This window comes from Argentina silus (assembly GCF_951799395.1).
Source record: "Argentina silus genome assembly, chromosome: 17".
NCBI classification, from domain to species: domain Eukaryota; kingdom Metazoa; phylum Chordata; class Actinopteri; order Argentiniformes; family Argentinidae; genus Argentina; species Argentina silus.
The window spans coordinates 10906083-10927968 of record NC_139671.1 but is presented as its reverse complement, the minus strand read 5'-3'; the positions used below and the strand labels follow the sequence as shown (position 1 = coordinate 10927968).

Sequence of the window (21886 nt, the reverse complement as noted above, 5' to 3'; positions counted from 1 at the left end):
TTGTGCAACCTGTTCAGTCTAAAGATTGTCACACAACATGAATATTACAGAAACATATTTATTGAGCAGGACTTACAGGAATTACATTTGGATTTTAAAGAAAATAAATTATGCACACAAGTCATGCTTCCATGCTTCATAACAACATACACAAGACTGAGATGGAATTGTGAGGCACCATGAAAGCAATAAAAGGAAGGTAAAACAACTGAGTTCATTGTTCTATTTCACTCAGATTATTATGGAGGGTGAGCACTTGAAGTCATCATGCAGTTTCCTAATATGAATCTGCTCATGAGACAGCTACCGCATTCACTCACTACTAGGACTGCAAATGCAAATTCTGTTGATGCAGGAAGTCCATGTGCCATGGATCCCATTCAATGCCATGCATATGCCAACCTGTAGCCAAGTCTTCAGAATTACATTGATAACAGTCTATTTTGGTCATGCCTAGCCTGCTTTGAGGCAAATCAGCTAATAAGCTATTGGAGAAAATTGAGACTATACTGGGTATCTGAGACAAAACTATATAACTGTATCTGAGACAACTAAAGTCAACACTTTGATCCAAAACTATGCTTTGGAAAATTATTCCTCTAAGTGTTGCTTTGGATGTAAGTGTTGACTGTGCATGGCCAGTGTTCATTAACATAATCACATTCCAAAGAACACCCAGTCCTTATATTCATACATTCCATTTAAGTTAAAACACGCACATACAAACAACAGGCAATTAATAAAGCAGCAGGGGCCTGCCTATTCACTGGGTACAATGATCCAGAGCGCAGCCAACAGAGACAGAACATATACTGTAAAAGGGAAACAGCTCTATTGTTTTATACATTCCATGTCTATCTCCAACATTCTGCAACATACAGGCATGTAAATATGCCCACCCTGGCCTCTCAGTAATAGGAACTAAAAGTGCATTCTATTACTAGAAATGGTTGGAATGGGATTTCATATATAATCATTCTTAGTGCTGCACTCATAAGCAGAAGTGCAAGACTAGGCCCATCAGTCCATATATGAATTTTAACACAGGCCAGTCAATTTTCAGTCAAAACGCAACAGGAACATTCAATTCTATCTTCAACATTTTTTCCATTAATTATTTTTAGACATACATTAGTAAGACACACATCCTACGATGATGGACCTATGAAGTACAGTACATGAAAGTTCGAGCAGTTTGTCTATTATGATTAAAAGTTGCATGACAAACATCAAATCCTCAGTTAAATCCGCCAGTCAGAAAGATATAAGATAATGAAATGAGCAATCAAAAATAAAGCAACAACAGATGAGTATTAACATATTGTGGTACAATGACACTTCATGACAAAGTAGAATTGATACGGAGGCACTGTGAGGCAACACAATCATAATATGAACAACAACATTTCAGATTCATCTTTTGAGAGGGTATACTTTGGAAAAATACAATTAAATGTTGTGTATTTATGTGTATAAGTGCTACAAGAGAAAGGTGCTTTCTCTGACAACATAATGCCTCATGTTTCAACAGCTGCAAGCAGACTCCACTTCAACAGTCTCCATTTAAGGCTTCTTCTCCTCCTCTTCTACCTCTACTTCAATGTTTTCAAGCAGAGTGTGTTTTTCATCTTCCGGCATCAGAGTTACAGGATTTAAATGGAAGATCCCCCTAGAGCAAAAGAAAAACAACAAACAATTTTCCTCATAAGCGTCACACTTAACAGAGATGAGAAAGAATGAATGGAGTTTCTCCACACTGATCTGCCGATGTTTAATTTCTTCCAACAATAGCAATCATGTGAGGAGGTTTGTCAGGGCCTCTGTGAGACTGAAAACATACTTGTGTTCGCATGTTGGGAAGAGCATGTCCAGGATCTTGACGATGACTGCTGACCCAACAACACCAATCACCACGACCCACATGACCAAGAAGAAGAGGGGTAGGGATTCAGACCAGAAGCGTCTCAGGCGCTCCCTCACCTCTTCCACCCATCGACACATGGCCTGTAGAGAGGTTGACGTAGATTAAATTAGAGCAATGCCTTAAAAAAATATTTTCTTTTTTAAAGGTTTGGATTTGATCCAAAATGAGCTTACACTGTAAGAGGACAGAGATTCTTTGAGGGGTGTCTCTGTCTGCATAAGATCTGACATCCCTCCCAACTCCTCGTCCTCAATATCATCACTTTTAGCATCATACAAGAGGTCAGGGTCCATGCGTAGGGGAGTCTCTGGGAGCTTGCCTGGGGCAGCAGTCTCCTCCTGTGTAGTCTCTGCATGCTTCAGAGGATAATGACTAGTGGTTTGGGACATAACTTGGTCTTCAGCTGAGGGATAGAGCAAGTGAATATTGTTTTAGCAATGGAATTCACCAATCATGTCCTTCAAATATCAAGGAAAATAGGTTGTCAGCTATTCTTGTGTACCTTTTTTAGGACTTGTTGGATCTGTGATAACCACGTCGTTTTCCCTTGGGATCCTGAAAATCTCACTGTGTCCTATGGGGTAGGTGTTGGTATACTGAGCAAGTTTCTGGAAATTTGGGCTCATCAGTATCTTCACTTCACACATCTCTGGCTGTTGGACCTAAACGATACAAAATAATCCAAAGAAATACAATTACAAGTGATTGCACCATCAATACATTGATGACAACAAGATCACATCACAGATGTTTCCTTATAGCCCAAATATGTTCCTCTTTTAAGTTCCGCTTCATTTAAGCACATGATTTTCATAACCCCATACTTGTCCTTGACAGCACCATTATTAGTTTGTTAAAGGGTCATTTCCTCTATCGGCCATACCTACCTTTCTCCCTTCCATCTCTATGACCTCGCTGAACACCTGAAGGGCAACCACTTCTTCTGAATCACTCCACAGACGATTCTGGCTCACCATCACCCGGGTGACAGTAGAGACAAAGTCACCGGATTCAAATTCACTGCTTCCATTGGTGGTTTCCACTGCAAACACAGATGGCACCGTATGTGTTGATAAGATGTATAAGATAAGCAGCAGTGTAAGCAGTCATAACCTCTAATCAGCATTTAAATCACTACTCACAGAGCAAAGCTAGGCAATTCATTCGTGTCACCCCTGACAACTCGACAGGAACATCATTAATGAGCACCTGCTCTTCATCCACTGAAATGTTCAGGTTGATCTGAAAATTAAGGTAAAATATAACTTTAAGAGCTGCCATCGTATTCATGAAAAATCTAAAGTGATATCCCAAGTTTATTAATCTCATCATGTGAAGATCACTATAAAGAAATAGAAGACCTCATTGGATTGAATCAACCTGGCCAGCATATTAGCTAATTATTGTGGTTAGCTTAAACTTACCTGCAAGTTGTTGGACTCCTGCACCTGAGTGTCACCCACGGTTCCTGCTGTGACATTAATCAGAATGTTTTCCTGTGATGATGAGAGAGGGTCTTAGTCACTATTAATCCCCAAACAGCAATCACTTATCTGAAGACAATTTACAGTACAGCACAGCTAGCTATCTGCAAGCTAACAACATAGACAGCTAGGCTAATAACAAAGTCAGCAAAATAGGAGCAACACAACATTTAAGTAAGCTAGCTTGTTCACAACAACTAGCACGGATATAATGGTATTACCGTGTTCAACTGTCGAGGTGCTGACTCCGCGAAAATGAATGACATAAACAATAATAACATTGCATAAATTGATGTTCGTTGCATCGCCATCTTGTTAGCTAGCTGTAGTTGACAAGAATATCGTGGCTAGCGAGAAACAACACCCACAATTGATGTAACTACAGCGCAGGCGCAGTCCCAATTACTTCGCAAGCATGGCGGTGCTTCTTGAAACAACACTGGGGGATATCGTCATTGATTTATTTACAGAAGAAAGACCTAAAAGTAAGACAACATATTCCCGAGTAACAAGCACCACTCTTTGGTTTTAAGCAGTGTAGCTACATTGGATGTTATTCAAATTACTCCGCAAGAGATACCTCAGTTTTGGAGGTGGCTAACTTCTGCTAGCTAAATTAGCTATGTTGTCGTGGCTAAATTATTGCACATTATTTAGTAAGTGAAGGCAGAAACATGACTAGCTATCTGCCCTAACGTTAGTCCTGAACCATGGTGAGTGGTGGCTGGTCCTGGTTCAGGGCTAGCTAGATGAAAGTGGCCAGGAAGGTGGGACATTCCGCAGTGCACTGATGTGGAAATGCATAATTATGCAATGGCATAATTGTGCAATGGCATATTCTGCTGTTTGCCCAGTTTAACCTCCTCGTTTTATGATCCTGTCAGCTTATTGTGCTCTCATGATGGTTATCTGCTTATTCTGTAGCTTCCCTGAATTTCCTGAAGTTATGCAAAATCAAATTCTACAATTACTGCCTCATTCATAATGTTCAGGTAAGACATACTCAAACAAGTTTTACGTCACATAAGTTAGCACCAAGAGATAAACTCTGACCTCACCAGAACAATCTGAATTGTATACATAGCGATATAAAGTTGATGTGTGAAGTGTCATCTAATCTGATGTGAAGACTATGGTTCCCTTGCATTAACTGTGGGTTTTTGTTGTCTCATCCCTTCAGAGAGACTTCATTGTGCAGACTGGAGATCCCACAGGAACTGGCCGCGGTGGGGAGTCTATCTTCGGGTCAATCTTCTTCTTCTTCTTCATCATCAGCAGCATGCTGCTGTTCTGTATGTCTTACAGGAATGTTTCATATCATACTGCGTGATATTAATGCAAGAATATTTTCTTTTTAATATCCTCAGCAAACTCTATGGGGACCAGGCACGCTTCTTTGATTCAGAGAAAGTACCACGGATCAAACACAGAAAGAAGGGGATGGTCTCCATGGTGAACAATGGCAGCGACCAACATGGTTCTCAGGTTGGTAAAAGTTTGCCAGTGAAAGAGGTTGAGTGCATCGGCAAGAAGCATTAATTTATTGATACAGTACAGAAACACTTTACTTACTTAACTGAATTCTCTTCATCCCTTATGGGACATAAGGCCGCAATGAGTTTCCTCCTCTTTTTTACAAGGAAAACTTTGTCACCCTAACATTATATCCATGCCATCAATATTAACATTTTTACAGTGAAGTAACATGTTTCTCAGATCAATGCATGTATCTGAATTGGTCATGTCAGTTTATTTGGGCTGTTATGACTTTGCTCCCCAGTTCCTTATCACAACTGGTGAGAACCTGGACTACTTGGATAAGGTCCACACTGTGTTTGGAGAGGTGTCAGAGGGCATGGATGTCGTGGCCAAGATCAATGAGACCTTTGTTGACAAGGACTTCATCCCTTTCCAGGATATCAGGTCAGGTTCCTTGGCAAGGCATTGCTTCTGTACAGCAAGATCTCCCAACATATAAGGTGACGAGAAGGTGTGTGTGTGTGTGAGAAGATTTCTGTGTCATTTGCAGGATAAATCACACTGTGATTTTGGATGACCCCTTCGATGATCCTGCCAACCTACCGATACCTGATCGCTCTCCTGAGCCTACCAAGGCGCAGCTGGATGTGAGTGACATTGCACAAAGCAACCGTGTACCCCTTTCAGAACAAGGGACGATGATGCAATTTGTCATTCCTTGAAAAGCCTCTAACTGTCCCCCCATTGTGTGCAGAGTGGTCGAATTGGAGCAGATGAGGTGATAGACGACACCGAGGGGAAAGAGGCTGAGGTGCTTGATGAGTTGCTGAGGGAGAAAGAAGCCAAAACTCAGGCCATTCTGCTGGAGATGGTGAGGGACTTCATCTGTTCATCTGGCCACCCTCAGCCCTGTAGAAAAGAGAATGTCCAAATACATTCAAGAGTTTAGTAGTGATGGCAGGAGAGATTTTTACACAACTATTACAACACGAAAATGGTAAATTGCTAGTATATATCACTGTCAGTAGTAAAGATACATACAGTGGTTTGATGAGTTGTGGTAAAAACCTGTGTGTGTGTGTGTGTGTGTGTGTGTGTGTGTGTGTGTGTGTGTGTGTGTGTGTGTGTGTGTGTGTGTGTGTGTGTGTGTGTGTGTGTGTGTGTGTGTGTGTGCATGCATGCTTGCTTGTGTTCAAGGTGGGTGATCTCCCTGATGCGGATGTGAAACCTCCTGAGAATGTTCTGTTTGTATGTAAGCTGAACCCAGTGACCACAGACGAGGACCTCGAAATCATCTTTTCCCGCTTCGGAACCATTAAATGGTGTGACACTCCCTTCATTCATTCATTGTCTGAGATCAAAGTACTGGCCTCCATAACACTACACCACTTTTAAAAATTTAAAAAGTCTGCATTGCCGGTAGTTCTGTGGATTTTCCAAAATGTTAACATGTTTTTATTTTGGTGCAGTTGTGAAATCATCAGAGACTGGAAATCAGGAGAGTCCCTATGCTATGCCTTCATTGAATTTGATAAGGTTAGTTATGGCTTGATTTTCACTTATTTTCATGAGTGATCAAAAAGGCTTCATAGAGAGAAATGTACAGTAGATTAACAATATTCCACTCAGATTCACACTTCTAAGCAAGAGAGTGTAGTTACCCCGTATAGCAATAGAGGGCACCAGAGTCAGAGTTGAGAGACTAATATACCTAAGGGCTCATTATTGACCCTCTTTGAGGTGACATTGGTTTGTGTTGTCTCAACAAAGGAGGAGGACTGTGAAAAAGCCTATTTTAAGATGGACAACGTGCTCATTGACGACCGACGCATACATGTAGACTTCAGCCAGTCTGTCTCAAAGATCAAATGGAAAGGAAAAGGTATACTCATTATGACACAATTCCTTTGTTTAAATGTTGATGTTTTGTATGCTCTACTGTGTGTCATTTCAGAAAGGGAATTTTAAACGTAACCAGTGGCACCAGGTCAATGGTTTTAGCTCCACATACAGTAAGAGGTATTGCACAGTGAACCCTTGCAAGTAGTGAACTTCAACTGGTCTTGTGTTGTTTTCTAGGTGGGAGGTATTCCAAGGATGACTTCAAGGCCTTTGAAAAAGATGTGGACAGCCGATCCAAATTAGCTCTTAAGGATAAAGTCAAGCCCAAACAAGAGTATCCTCCACTTTTGGATGCCCATTTGAATGGAATTCTATATTGTTTGTCACTATTCTTGATCTAAAGTGTAATGGCCTCTATTCAACCCACAGGTCATTCATTGACTGTATCACTGTAGGTATATTTTCGAATATAAGATGATTTATGAATCAACTGTTGGGGGGGGGGGGGGGGGGGGGGGGGGAGGCCCTACCCATATATTGCTAATTGTTACTAAAGAGGGTTTCAGGGAGTTAAATACCAAACTTGTAGATTTTGGTTTATAGGTGAAATGTAAGAGATATTATCTAAACTATTGGTAACCTCTGAAGTGGCTGTCTGGCCGGTTTAAAGTTTGGTTTTCAGGAATTACTCACTCAACTTCCTTGAATTTGCCTTAACCTTCCCAAAAGCTCCAAGTATGACCTGGTTTTAGAGGAACAGGAAGAAGGGTCGAGCCTTCATCTCAATGAGAAAAAGCACAAAGAAAAGAAGCACCATTACTCAGATGACGAGGACAGCAGGAAGCCAAAGAAATCTAAGGTTGAAATGTTCTCTTGCTTTCTTTTTTTTTGTGGGGGGGGTGGGAACTACTGTTTCACAATAGGTATTCACTCCCAGCATTGTGCAGTAAGCATGATTCATGAGTTTGGAAATGTGGCCTTGTGGGAGCCAGTTACTCGGTGTCATCACACACACAGTTTGATTTGGCGGTGTTTCATCACCACTAATGTTTTTTTTAACTCTGTCATCTCATCTTCTTCCCTCCCACACCCTCCAGGACGGTGAGGAGGGCAGGCGGGAGAGAAAGGGAGGCCGGCAGCGCTCTCATTCCCGGTCTCGCTCCAGGGGCAGGGACAGAGACGGCCACCACAAACACAGCAAGCACCGGCAGGAGGGACGTGACAAGGCCCACGGCCGCAGAGTCCGGAGCCGCAGTCGCTCGCCCAGGAAGTCTAAAGACAAAGAGAGGAGCAGACACCGGTGAGAGAGGGAGGAGGAGGAAGAGATCTGATTCCCATCACTGTGACCCCTACCACCACCTCCACCTTCATGTCTGAAAGAACATCAGGGACTCACAACAGACCCATCCCCCCACAGCCGCTGGCTCTCACATCACATTTACATTTATTTTCTCCTCGGAAATGTACCCTTATTACTTTTAAATGACACACCCTCTCTCAGTGTTAACGACTTGGTTCATTATTTATAATGGGGAACAATAAGTATTCTTGAACCTGAACTGCTGGATTCCTAAGAGGGAACTTAGGTCTATGAAGCATTGTTCCAATCAGTCCGTCTCCATGCACACACCTTTCATCATGAAACTGTTGTAGTTCAGTGTTTTGAATATAATCAAAAGACTAGTGAACAATCTTCCCCCATGATTGTTTATGTGTGACCTTTGCCTGTAGTTTTGTATGGCTTTTCTACACTGAATAAAAATGGGCATGGAAAACATGAGTTGTTTGTCTCATCTTTGTTGAGGGAAGTCCCTGTGTCAGCCATTTTCACCCACCCACTCACCCCACTCTACCCCCTCAAAGTTTAACAGTGTAATATTACTGTAACATGGTGATACCTCCTCTCCTTACACCTTCCTCAGTGGAAATGAGTAAAAAGACCAAGCTATGGTTGCTGAAATGTGCGTGGGTTACATTCATAGATGAATGATCCTCTCTTGGTTACAGTTTGACATTTTTGTGGTCTTTGTGTATTGGCAGTCCTATCAGAGAGCTTATCAGTCAGCCAGAACTAAATCATGTGTGAAGTATATTAGGGACATGTGTGGGGGAAACCAAAGGAGAGCTAGATGTAATTCAATACAGCTCAACATAAAGTGTTCACAACAATGTTTTCAGCATTGGCAGCATAGAAGAATAGCACAGTGTGGCGTGTACTGTATGTGTAGCTCACAGTCTTCCACTGGGACTCTCCTAGCACGATGCTGTGTGTCACCACCACTTCTAGCCCCCTCAGAGTTCCCTGAATGAAACACCAGAGACCCTGGCCAACATTCACCATATTTGGTCTGTTGACATGGAATCACTTCACTTTGGTTGTTTCTCAGAATGAGATGCCATTTTGAACCTCCCCATAATGGGCTGTTTTTAGCTAACGTCTTGTGAGTATGGGGGTGGGGGTGAAACCAGATGGTGGTGGGAGGGAAGCCGGTGAAGCTGATCGTGGTTAAAGTTGTTGAAAAACTGTCTGAGGAAGATAGAGAGAGTACAGAGTGGAAAAAAGAACATTGTATTGTTTCACTCCCCCAGGTCCAACTACCATCAGAGACTTCCACAGTACCTGACAATACAATGCAACTATATTTATCTTTCTAATTAGTTCTACAGTTTACTATAAACAGAGCAAACAGGATTTAAAAAAATATATAATGGCACAGGGCCAATGTAAAACCTTTTAGGATCCTCTTGATTGATGATTCCCTTCACTGAACAGAATGAGGAAGGACTGAGGAAAAGGGAGGGTTCACTGTCCTTAGGTAATCAAACTCCACAATGAGATAATTTGTTCTACAGACAGATGTAAACAGGTAGGGATTTGTCTCACTATGAGAACTACTGTAGGTATGTATTTGTGTGCAGGTGCCTGTCCTCTAAGTGCTAAGCAGGGGAGGCTGGTAGAGGTAAAAATCAGAGGACGGGCTCGTTGTAATGCATGGAATGAGGAATGGTACCAAAAATACTGGTGCTAAAAATAGAAACAGTCAAGATTAGACATAATAGATGTACATGTCAAGGATCCAAAGCTGAGTTGAGACAAAAGCTTGAACAACTCTCAGACACTTCAGTGATAGGTAGGAAGTGTGCAAATGTAGAGATGTTCTACTATCATGTGACAAAGTGTAGGTCAGTTAACAGGAATCCTTTCAGATTCAGAGTCGTTGATAGCATTTCGAGGCGAGGCCTTTTTTTTTCTTTTCTTTTTTTTATCTGATGAGTGTCAAACCGCTCAGAGGAGGTAGTGAAGGTGGGTCCCCTGTGGTATAGTGCAAGTGGGCGAAGGGTAGCCAGTTCTCTCCTTTCTCCCCCCCCACAACAGTGAAGTGTTGCTGTATTTGAATGTCACATTTCATACGGGTTGTCCCTCTAGGTAGTCTCACACACACCTGATTCTTTGAAAACACAGCAATGCTGAACCAGGAAACGCTTTCGCAATCCCACAGCTCAACATGCCCAGGCGACCCAGAGGAGGGTCATGTGATAATCATGCAGTAACCTGTTATGGTATCATACACCATGACTATCTGTACTATGTCTCTTCTCCATTTCATGGGTGGAAGGAAAACATATCATTTTAGGAACTGAAAGCATAGCATGTTTTTTTTTTTCCGATGTAGTCAATTTATTTTTCACTGTGCATATTTATAGTGCCTCACTGAACACACACCAATAGTATCATCTGTGGATATTGTGTCTTGTTGTGTTACTGTAAACCTTTATGCCATTGGAAAAGTCATGCAAGTGATTCCTTGGGATTTCTGTCCCTTGTTGTAACAATGAGCCGGATGAGCATCACATTGTTATTGTACTTTTACTGCGTGTATGCAAAATATTTTAACTGTACCTACTGGAGGCAACCAATTGTGTTTTTAGCTCACTCCATTTTCCCATTCCAGTATAGTATTATATTTTCCTTATACATGATTTCTGTCGTGTTTCTGCTGTGTTTGTTTATCATGCAGAAATGTATGTGCATAATGATTGAATTTGTATTTGAGTCCACTGAATTCTTCCTTGTAAACCTAATGTATATGGCCGAACACTTATGGATTTGTTTATTGTATTGTTTGTATTTTCTGTACTATTATGCCTACCTTTTTCTCACAAAATAAAACATGAATTCATTCATTCATCTATTCATTCAGTTGAGCTGACTCCCAGATAAACATACAGGGAGCAGTAGGTGGACCAGGTGTTTAGCATTCCATACCTGCATGCAATATCCCATTATAGAGTAGCTTTGAATTCTCAACTGAAGGCTTTATTGTTATTCTGGAAGGTCAGCAATTTAGGGTGTGGAATTCTTCTTAAGTCCAACTGGTGACTCAATGCTCAATGCTTGTATGTTTGAGTTATTATCACTACATTCATTCCAACCCTAGAGACATAATTTTAATGGAACTCTATTTACAACATTGTAAAAGCAGTGCCAGATCAGCAGGAACTCAGCCTTACCCAGAGCCACTGTTGGACTATAATGCCACGCCAGGGAAAGGGGAGTAGGGGAGGGAGAGCCCACTCTGGGCCCCTTACACAAGCACCTGGACCCAGAGGCTCTACAAGAGCTCTGATGAGGAAGTGAAATTATTGCATTAGACAGTCTTTTGCTTCCCTGCTGGTTTGGTCTGAGCAAAGTCTCAGGCGACTTCCTCATATGACTAATAAGAGCACACACAGGTCTGTCTCTTAGTATGACTGAGGCGGCTCAGTCAGACGGCAAGAGGCTCTTTCCCAGGGAGGCTGATGCTTCAAACTACCATTCACTGAGACTGTGAGTAAATATTATATATCTGCAAAGGGTTTACTCTTGTTTATGTGATGCAGTATCTAAGTGGCTGTCTATGTCTTGCTCAAACTTGTTTTTTTGAGTGAATCAAACTATTGTACTTTGTGCCAGTGTTCTGTCCGTCTACACTGAGAGCAGCCAGTGTCAGTGAGATATTAGTTGTGATTGGTCAGAAACAGGCAAGGGGAGCTTGCTTCTTGGCAAGTGGATCTTTGTCTAGTCTTGTAGAAGCACTGCAGAATGTGAGAAGGATGTGGTTTAGTGCAGATTGAAGCTGTGCACACTTGTTCTCACGTGCAGAGGGGGGAACCTTGCTGTAACTGAAATTCATGGTCAACATATTATCACAGGTGTAAACCGGCTGAGGGATTTTGCATTGATACTGGCTCATAAATGCTCCTTTATAATACTTGATTAAAATTTGGCAATGCTTGTCATTTTGTGTCATTTCATTTTCTTCATTTCATTTTCTTCCTTCATTTTCTTCCTTGTATCCAAAATAATTCTAAAACTAAATAAGTAATTAAACCTCTTATCTATCACCATTTTGAAAATAAAACTTTTATACCTCGGTGTTATCAAGATGAAAGGGTTATATGGGTAGAGGAAACAAAGCAAGGATGTGGATTTTATTTCAAGTAAGGTCAAACCCCAAAAATATTCTTTATTCATTTTGCTCCACTGATTTTCATAGTTCATGGTCACACCATGGCAATCTATGATTAGTGAATACATTCCTAATCATGCATAGATAAATGTATTGTAATGTCTTTTTGCTATTCTTTCATCCTCAGAATAGAGCATCATTGTATGTGAGTGTGTGTGCTTATGCACAAAAGGTGAAGGATTGGTTGTGTGCCATATATGTCTGTATTTTCACCCTCCTAGTCATAAGTGAACAGTCTCTTTGTATAAGGATTCTTGGGGTTTTCCAGCCTCTCTTATATCAAGGATGCGTCTGATGAGAGAGGGTGAGGTTCAGTATTTACAAGATAATAACTACAGATGACAGATTTATGTTTTGGTTCATTGAGGGTGACATTGTCATTGATTCCAGTGATGTATATTTGTTATGTCAGGGACATAATTAGATATGGGATTTATGTTGACCTCCTTCCTGAGACTGGGGGCTTTCTCAACCAGTATGACGTGAGTGTGTGTGTGCATACACGTGTGCAGTCATGAGGTTGTGGCAGTGTGAGTAGATTCAATCGTTGTGCACCAAACCACACTCAAAGTCTCTGAAAACCCCTGTGACTCCACCACGGGCTTCCTGTGTTTACAGTGTCAGAGGATGCCTCTCCCGCCCCCTTTTGCACCTGTCAATTCTTCCAAAACTGACACTGTTGCTGTGGCGACCATGATGAGATAGAAAAAGGAGGTGAGGAGGATCCCCCACACAGACAGTCCTGAGAGAACCTGGGAGGAGGAACACCTACAGTAGTCAGACCCAGACCCAGAGAGACTGAGCCAGAGCCAGCAGTGAGCCTATACCGCCAGCATGGACCACCAGAATGGCAGAGTGGAGCGCTTCCTCAAGCTGGGCTACTCCCACAGTGACATTCTACGTGTGCTGGAGAGCCTGCGCCACGACGCCCAGACCAACGACATCTTGGAGGAGCTGATCAAGACCTGCCACAGCAGCAGTTCCACCTCCAGTCCCACAGCCAGCCGCTCTGCCCACTCCAGCCCACAGCTGGTCCCCAGAGGCTGCAGTCCCCCGCAGCCAAGCCCCAGCCAGCCCCCACGGCCCAGCAATGCCTCGGACAAGGACCCTACCGGAGGCTTCAAACCAGTGGTCATCGATGGGAGCAATGTGGCCATGAGGTGAGTGGACCCAATGTAGAAAACGTAATAAATTATAAAATGTAATGAATACAGAGGGTTGGAAGAATACATAATTCTGGTGTCAATGCTAGTACTAATGAAAAAACAATATCAGGAATGTTTTTTTAATCAGTTACACTGAGTATCTGTTTTGTTATGTACTGAACATGACCTACTGAAGTATTGAAAAAGGCTCATACTGAGAAAATAGTAAATTAAAGAAAGTAGTAAATTAATTTCCAGTGAAGATCAGGTTCTCCCTATGCTTGGCAAGTCTTCTTATTGCCTTCCAGTAAACTCACCTGATATCAGTTTCACTTGACAGGTTAGTTCATGCCGCACTTCCTCCTAGCAGGAGTGGGAAGTGAAAGGGTGGGTGTCTCTCTTTGTTTCTGTGGTGAATTTCAGAAGAACCTGTGGTGACAGGCAGGGTGCCAGTGGGGTAGGAAGGTGTGACCCTGGCCCTGGCTTCAGATTAGATAGCATTAAAGTAGGCCAACAGTGAGACATGCTACAGTACAAAACACCACTCTAAATGAATCAACAGGTGGAATATTCAAAGTAGGTGAGGCACTGTAGCTGCAACAAAGGAATAAAAGGAGGAGTTGAATTCTCATGACTCAGATGTTGTTTTTCCACCATCGATAACATGAGAGCAATGGCTGTGTGTGCTGTTGTTGAGTATTCTTGGTTTCTACTCCTCGTTTCCACTCAACCCCTGGGCATTCAGTCTCAGTGATGTGCAGTTTTACAAAGCACACTTTGATTACGCTTACTCAAGTCCCAAATTTCCTTGTTCTTAGAGGCCTCATTCTGGGAAAACACTTGAATTTTCTAAGCAAATACACTTCTTTATATTAATATTTGTGTATTCTATGTACGTTCATTGTTGTACTATTGTTGGTAGGTTCCACTCTGTGCTCCAGTGGCTTTGCAACACAGAGGTTTTATCTTTTATCGTTCTATGCAAACTGCCTACCACTTCCTGCTAGCTGTTTGCAGGGGAACCCCGTTCTATTTACCACTGCCACTACCAGAGCCACTACCAGAGACAGACAGAGTAGGATGAATTGACCCTTAGACACAGATCTAAGGTCAGTTTTGCATTTCACTTTTATAGTTATATAAATATTTAGGATTACAGAAACTGATCCTGTACCTTAGGGCAGCCTTCTACCAGATACTGATACAGTAGTTATATACTGCACTACTATCACACAGGATACAGTGTGTGTTACAACCCTACATGCAAGTAATATTCTGTCACTCTCTTACAACTATTCTAGAGTGAACCAGAGTGCTGAGCTCAGTAGTGTTGATGAAGAACGTCAGATATAATTCCTGTTATTGAAGTTGACATTCATTTGGGGTGACTGTTTTCCCTGGAGACTGGTTTCTGAAATTACAGAACATGAAAGTCTATTTTACTGTGGTTCTGCAAAACCTGAGTTCACATGAGTTTGAGTAGGTGAGTCACAGCTGTCTTCCTGAAAAGGAGGGTCAGAGAGATGTGGCCATCTAGAGGAGAAAAGGGAAGCTAAATGTTTTCTCTGGCCCTGTCTTTGCAGCCATGGAAACAAGCAAGTGTTTTCGTGTCGCGGGTTGCAGCTGGCAGTGAGGTGGTTCTGGGAGAGGGGTCTCCATGACATCACTGTGTTTGTGCCCCTGTGGAGGAAGGAGCAGCCCCGTCCTGAAGCCCCTATCACAGGTAGGACACTTGCTATACTGTCTGACAAGGGCTAGGTGGCACTGTGGAGCTGCAGGTCACCAGAGAGCATGTTGATCCCTTTCATGTCCTGGGTTTCATCTTTTATGACTTTGAAATGTTGACACATGTTCTTCATGGCTGACATGAAATGAACCTCTATGAAAATCTGAACTCTCTTGTGTGTACATACAGATCAACATATCCTCCTTGAGCTGGAGAAGAGGAAGATCCTGGTGTTTACACCGTCACGCTGTGTAAATGGGAAGCGGGTGGTGTGCTATGATGACCGCTACATCATCAAACTGGCCTTTGACTCAGATGGCATCATCGTATCCAACGACAACTATCGTGATCTCCAGATTGAGAAGCCACAGTGGAAGAAGTTCATCGAGGAGAGGTTACTGATGTACACCTTCGCCAATGATAAGTAAGTCCCAACACTGATCCTAGTATGCACACAGCGTAAAGGATACATGATATTTACTGGAGGACCTTCCAACCCTCTGCAAAATCCATATTTGACCCCTGATTGTATACTTGTAATTAAGCTGCAATTAAGGTCTTATTTTCATTTTACTTTACCTTTCAGGTTCATGCCTCCAGACGATCCATTGGGAAGGAATGGCCCAACAATTGACAACTTCCTGAGAAAAAAGCCATGGGGCCCTGAAAGCAAACAGCAGCATTGCCCATATGGTAGGTGGATATTTCACCCTACACAATATCAATTCTAGTCATGTTTTAGGCTTCCTTGTAATGTATTCACCTGAGAATTTGAAATGTAACCCATCCAATGTGAGTCAGTCAGCTGAGTGGGATTTGCGGTTTGTGATTATTAGCAGTAGGGTCAGTCAGTTGTGATTTCTTTTGGCTGCCTGTCAGTCCTCTGTTGGCACATAGAGCGCGGTTCCACTCCAAGGCTACAGTTTTGTCAGTGAACCACTCACAAACAAAAGCCCTTTTTATCAACACCCAGGGTAATACAACTAATGGAGCAAACAGCCGGCCTGGAATTACTACTGAGGAGTACAAAGGGCCCTCATAGCACTCGCCTTGTACCTAGTGAACAAAAACAGGCAGGAGAAGAGACCTAATTTGTTTGCCTTGCTAAGTGTGTTTACACTACTAGAGAAGGGGGGGGTGAAGGGTTACAGTGCACTCAGACAAACGCACATCCTTGTTGACAGTGTCTTAGAGATACAGTGTTACATCTGTGAGACATGTTTTTAAAAGCCCATAAATATCCCTTATTTGTTTCTTCCAGGAAAGAAGTGTACTTACGGAGTGAAGTGCAAGTTCTACCACCCAGAGCGCTCCAACCAATCACAACTATCAGTGGCAGATGAGCTGAGAGCGAAGAACAAACCTGCTGCAGACAGAGAGCAGCCACCTCTCCTCCCAGCCCAAACACCGCACCAGGAGACACACACCTACACAGGCCCCTACCATGAGCCAGAACACACTACTCATCTCTACAGATATCCCCCCACACCGCCTCTTCCAAGAAAAGAGGACCTTTCCCACAGGGCTTCACCTAGTGAGCAGTTCACCAGTCAAAGAGAGTCCAGCCTCCACCTCTGCCCAAGCCCAGACATTGATGAAGCTTTTGGGTCTATGGACATCTCCATGTCCAGACTATACATCCAGGACATGGCCAACAACACAACGGGGGTGTCCTACACCTACAGCAGCGGGGTGGCAGGCTGCAGTCAGGGCAGTGGGGAATTCTACCCCTCCAGCACGTACAGTAGCCACGGCAGCAACACACAGAGGTTCAGTCTGGGGAGGCCATCGTCAGGGGGCCATTATGCCCCTCAAAGACTGCCACAGTGTAGCTGTGACCACTTACCAACCTGTGAGCGCTCAGTATGCAGCCAGTGCATGTATGGCCACCAGCATCTCCAACCCCAGTCAGGGAGCTCCTATGGGATTCAGCTGTTCAGAGATAGCCATAGTCATAGTCATAGCCATAGCCATAGCCATAGCCCTAGCCCTGTCCATTTGTCAGAGCAGCAGTACTACCAGCATCCAGTCCCACACAGACAGAGTCATAGCCTCCCAGAGTACAGCTGGAGGCAGGGGCACTCTGATGTGGGGATGACCAGCGGGGGTAACACCTCTAGCAGTGAGCAGAAGAGGAGTGTGAAGGGTCAGCTCAGCACACTATTTCCCCAGAACATTGTAGATCACGTGATGAGTAGGTACCCAGACATCCTTGAGATGTCAAAGCTGATTCCTCTGATCCAGAGGTTCAGAGATAAAATGCCCTTCGAGTGAGCACAGCCTTTCATCTTTTCTCTATAAGCATTAAACACAGTAGCTCATCAGCAGACAAAAGGAAAAACCTTGAAAATGTAGCAGTCTCTCTAATGTGTACAAGTGCAATGCACTACTCTCTCGTAATGCTATTTCACTGAGTATTTAGCATTGGCTTTAAGATATCAAAGCAGCATGTGTTGTTTTATCATGTAGCCTCAAAATGAGGTAAGATATAAGAGAAAATTTATATCTACCTGTATTTGATAATGCAGAATAATAGAGGCCCTTTAATCTTTGAATTATTCATATTAAACATGAATCTTTTAATGTGTCACAGTGTGTTACTCATTCATTTATACGTTTGTTGTGTACATATATAAATGTTAGACAAACCTAACCTCTTTCACTACTTTCCTGTCAATCAATATCAAGCTTCCTGAAGTTTTCAAACCAATTACCATTAAGTAGGTCTCTACTGCCATCTACTGGAGGGTTTAAAAGCAAGCCGCAGACATTCCAAGCCAACAACATCGAATTCCAACATGATCAAAAAAGAATACAACATTATTCAAAGTAAGAAATTCAGAATAGATTTTTTTTTATTTTTACAAATAACTTATCTGTTACAAAGACAGTTTTCCCAGCTAAAATCAAAAACACTTTAGATATCCAAATTAGTTTTTTTTAATGAATAAAACATGTATGAACCGACTCTTCACACAGAGCTGCAGATAAAGCAGAAAACTGGTTTCTTTGGGATATTTTTTTTTACAAGAAAAGTATGACATAAGTGCTTAAGAGACAACTAAGAATTTAGCATCTACCTGATTGGATTTTAACAATACTAAGCTTTGGTTTAAAAAATGACATCTTGATTTGTGACTGCATAGATTATCAATACAAATACCATTCTAAGGCAGTAATGTGAGGCAGCATATCACAACGTGAAAAACTTCACAAAATAACAATTCCACAATTAAGGTAAAATCATTACAATGGTAAACTTTAAAACCATCCTCATCAAACAGAAGCTTCACAGGACAAATTCAACCAAATGAAAATAAGATTCTACAAAGAGGACAGTCACCATTTTGCCTCACCTTATTAGAAATATAATGACGGCACTATCCTGTTTGTCTTGTCTTTGCTTAAGAGGAGATCATCTAAAATTCTGCCCAGGATGAGAAAAGGCATATAACCTATATAAATATCTGATGATTTGAAACAGGAATACTTAACACATATGAATCCTGATCCTTGGAACACTCTAGAAAAAAAACTAATTTATACTGCATAGCAAATACTCCAATTCTGAAAGCCCTCAGGAGACAGTCGCCTTCCACCAAGCTGTACATGGACACCTTAATACAATCCCCAAAGTCAGTCTTCCATCCGACTCATGCTTCTGTTTTGATGTAAGTTTTTGGGATGAACCGTAAAATTCATGCGTCACTTGTTGGCACTGAGGTGTAGAAGTCCCCAAATATTAAACCTACATTCCAGTTGTCAGATAAGATGGCAGTTGGTCATTTGCTTTGGAGCTCTTTTCACCAGTCCAAGATTTCTGGCATCAAAAAGAACCCCTCCATCTTGTAACTTTGCTGCGTCTGCAGATCGTACACGGGAAACTCAGCATTTACATAAGCCATGAGCAGACTGAGCAGACAAAGCTTCATGACTGCATCATTTCATACTACTGCTCCTCTTTTTTTCCACAATGCTTAAAATCTCACAGAAATCAAGTAAAAAGCTTAAAAAGGGACACCGTGCTAATTTTTTGAAGGAAAAAGAAACGACAAAAGACAAAAACAAAGTTAATAAAGTCTATAAAGCTATACTTACAGAAAATACAAGTGATTCATAGTGTGAGGAAGAAGGCAGTTAAGGCACATTCTAAAATTATGTACAGTAAAAAGCTCAAGGGTATTTCCTCCCTCCATGTACTGTACACACAAAGCATGCAATTTAGTTTCCATTCTCTTGACTGTGTAGATTGAAGAGACGCTGATTGGTAAGAGACAATACAGGGGAGGGCGAGAGACAAGTTTTGTTGGCAGTAAAACTGCTAGTTTCCCCGTCATCCTCAAGAAACAGCGACCAAACAAATAGTCCAAAAGTAGTCTGTTAGTTTTCCCTTCAGGTGTAAAGTGACGGCTGACCAAAGTTCCCATTCCTGATTATGCCGCCACAGAAAAAAAAAAATCCCAAAAAAAAAAAATCAGCAAAGGCACATTGGCACCCACGTTGGCTTTTGTGTGTGTAAGTTGTGTGCGTGTGTGTGTGTACATTGTGTTTGTGTATATGTGTGTGTCTGTACTGTAGTGTGTGTGTGTGTGTGTGTGTGTGTGTGTGTGTGTGTGTGTGCCACTACACTGCAGGACAACACTCTGATAATACTGTATATGGAAGCAGCGAGGCATGCCCCAGGGGTAAAGTTGCCTGTTGAGCAGGAGAGGGGGGGGGGGGGGGGGGGGTGACCCCACGCAGGCAGAGTCTCCAAGGTGAGGTATCATCCAACTCTGCTGGCCTAAGTCACACAACCTGTAAACACTATCCAGTCAAGCCTTCAGTGGACAGCATTCTACAAAACCTTGATGACAAAAGAAAAACAGGCCGAATTCAAAAACAACAGACCCCTATACATTTTCTTACCATTAGAAAAAAAAAAAAGAAAAAAAAAAAGACAGTTCCTTTCTAATCTTGTTTTTGATTCTCATAGAAAAGTGGAAGGGGTGTGTGTGTGTGTGTGTGTGTGTGTGTGTGTCTCGGCGTCTGTGGCTCAGAAGTGCCGTGGGAAGTCGCACTGTTCACAGCGGTTGAGGGCAGGGTGGTTGAGGAAGGTGCAGGCTGTGCAGCTCCACTGCGTTCCCTCGTCCTCCTCCTGGTCTGCTACAGTCTTTAAACCACTCTTACTGCTCGACTCTGGAGGGAGAGAGAGAGGGAGAAGAGACTGTCACCAGAAAGATTAGAGAAATACGCACGCACACACACCACCCCAGAAACACACACACACACACACACACACACACACACAGACACAGACACAAAATCCACCCCCACTCACAAACACACTCAGCTGTAGGCAATTAACATAAATCACAGTGGGGTCAGACTGTCAAGCAATGTTCCTTGAAATTATACCCTTGAATATTAGGGCTTCATCTTCATATGCAGAGTGTTGGGTTTGCTCTCTGCAATAAAACTATTTGTGAGATTTAGCTGCCAGTTGTTGATTGTTGGTGAATGAAATAGCGGTTATTTTCACCCTCCAGGGTTTGTTTTGCAGAGAAGAAGATAGATTATGACGCAGAAGGCAGATTATGATTATCTGTTAGTGGTCAATGATGCTTGCTAAGTCACAATGCATCAACAACTGCAGCATGTTCAATGGTGAAAAAGTGCACACATTTATCTGAAGGTGACTTGTTGGCAAGTTTCCAAAGAAAAGGTGTGCAGGGTTGATGGGCAGGACTGACCCGGGAGTGAGGGACAGAGATAGACAGACAGACAGACAGACAGAGGGACAGAGACAGAGGGATAGAGACAGAGGGATAGAGACAGAGGGACAGAGACAGACAGAGGGGCAGACAGACAGAGGGACAGAGACAGAGGGATAGAGACAGAGGGATAGAGACAGAGGGACAGAGACATACAGAGGGGCAGACAGACAGACAGAGGGGCAGACAGACAGACAGAGGGGCAGACAGACAGACAGAGGGGCAGACAGATAGAGGGACAGAGACAGAGGGATAGAGACAGAGGGACAGAGACATACAGAGGGGCAGACAGACAGACAGAGGGGCAGACAGACAGACAGAGGGGCAGACAGATAGAGGGACAGAGACAGAGGGATAGAGACAGAGGGACAGAGACATACAGAGGGGCAGACAGACAGACAGAGGGGCAGACAGACAGACAGAGGGGCAGACAGACAGACAGAGGGGCAGACAGATAGAGGGACAGAGACAGACAGAGCTACCAACCCAGGGGGAGAGCAGGGGGAGTGGCAGGAGAGGGCTCCATCGTTAGCTTGGAGGTAACATTAATTTTGCATCGTCTCCTGTCTGTCCCCAGACCCTCTGGCTCTGACAGGTCCCGAACAGAGGATAGAGGGAGGGAAGGAAGGAAGGAAGGAAGGAATGGAGGAGAGGAGAGGAATGGTAGGAAAACAAAGATGACAGTGCAGGGGTGAGAAATTACAGCAGATAAATGATACATGAAAACTAAGAATGCCAGGTTAGGCGGAACTTGAATGAAAACATTAAAGATGAGAGGTAATGATGGAAACATGATGAGATGAAAACAGTTTTATCAAAGCCAGATGTTTCCCGGGTAGAAATACACACCTGATTGGTCTAATTAGAATTGAATAACACCAATAAATGTTCCTTTCTGACAGGTTTGAACTTTGATATTAAAGGTCGGCAAAAACAAGAAATGAAAGATAGGGAAATTGGGACCAGAGGAAGGTCAGGTTGTCCAGAGGCGACCATGCAGCCTTTTCTAAACTTACCAACGGA

The 21886-nt window shown here is 42.7% G+C and overlaps 4 protein-coding genes across 7 annotated transcripts in view; 2 read left to right on the top strand and 2 right to left on the bottom strand.

Annotated features, from left to right (window-relative positions):
- Positions 1-33: 33 nt before the first annotated feature.
- On the bottom strand, positions 34-3731 carry ginm1 (glycoprotein integral membrane 1). Its single transcript, XM_083689210.1, has 8 exons — positions 3630-3731; positions 3349-3420; positions 3067-3166; positions 2812-2966; positions 2427-2586; positions 2098-2327; positions 1841-2004; positions 34-1669 (listed from the first exon to the last, which is right to left on the bottom strand). The coding sequence occupies exons 1-8, from the start codon at positions 3717-3719 to the stop codon at positions 1564-1566; spliced, it is 1077 nt and encodes a 358-aa protein (XP_083545336.1). The 5' UTR covers positions 3720-3731; the 3' UTR covers positions 34-1563.
- An 82-nt stretch (positions 3732-3813) lies between these two features.
- Positions 3814-8490, top strand: ppil4 (peptidylprolyl isomerase (cyclophilin)-like 4). The gene is made up of 13 exons (XM_083688342.1): positions 3814-3893; positions 4333-4400; positions 4589-4653; positions 4776-4893; positions 5189-5331; positions 5438-5534; positions 5642-5758; positions 6085-6209; positions 6357-6423; positions 6658-6769; positions 6967-7063; positions 7459-7588; positions 7827-8490. The coding sequence occupies exons 1-13, from the start codon at positions 3824-3826 to the stop codon at positions 8031-8033; spliced, it is 1416 nt and encodes a 471-aa protein (XP_083544468.1). The 5' UTR covers positions 3814-3823; the 3' UTR covers positions 8034-8490.
- Positions 8491-11434: 2944 nt separating this feature from the next.
- On the top strand, positions 11435-17697 carry LOC310818107 (putative ribonuclease ZC3H12D). Its single transcript, XM_083688883.1, has 6 exons — positions 11435-11557; positions 12858-13399; positions 14968-15107; positions 15300-15534; positions 15697-15803; positions 16372-17697. The coding sequence occupies exons 2-6, from the start codon at positions 13074-13076 to the stop codon at positions 17382-17384; spliced, it is 1821 nt and encodes a 606-aa protein (XP_083545009.1). The 5' UTR covers positions 11435-11557; positions 12858-13073; the 3' UTR covers positions 17385-17697.
- Positions 17698-17947: 250 nt separating this feature from the next.
- tab2 (TGF-beta activated kinase 1 (MAP3K7) binding protein 2) overlaps positions 17948-21886 on the bottom strand; it is a 31071-nt gene continuing 27132 nt past the window's right edge. For 2 of the 4 annotated variants that reach the window (XM_083689221.1, XM_083689222.1), the window contains one exon: positions 17948-20288. In XM_083689221.1, coding sequence (XP_083545347.1) covers positions 20146-20288 — 143 coding nt within the window. In that variant the 3' untranslated portion in view covers positions 17948-20145. Of the gene's footprint in view, positions 20289-21349; positions 21452-21879 lie in introns of all 4 variants that reach the window. The other 2 variants (XM_083689223.1, XM_083689220.1) reach the window with 2 other exon arrangements.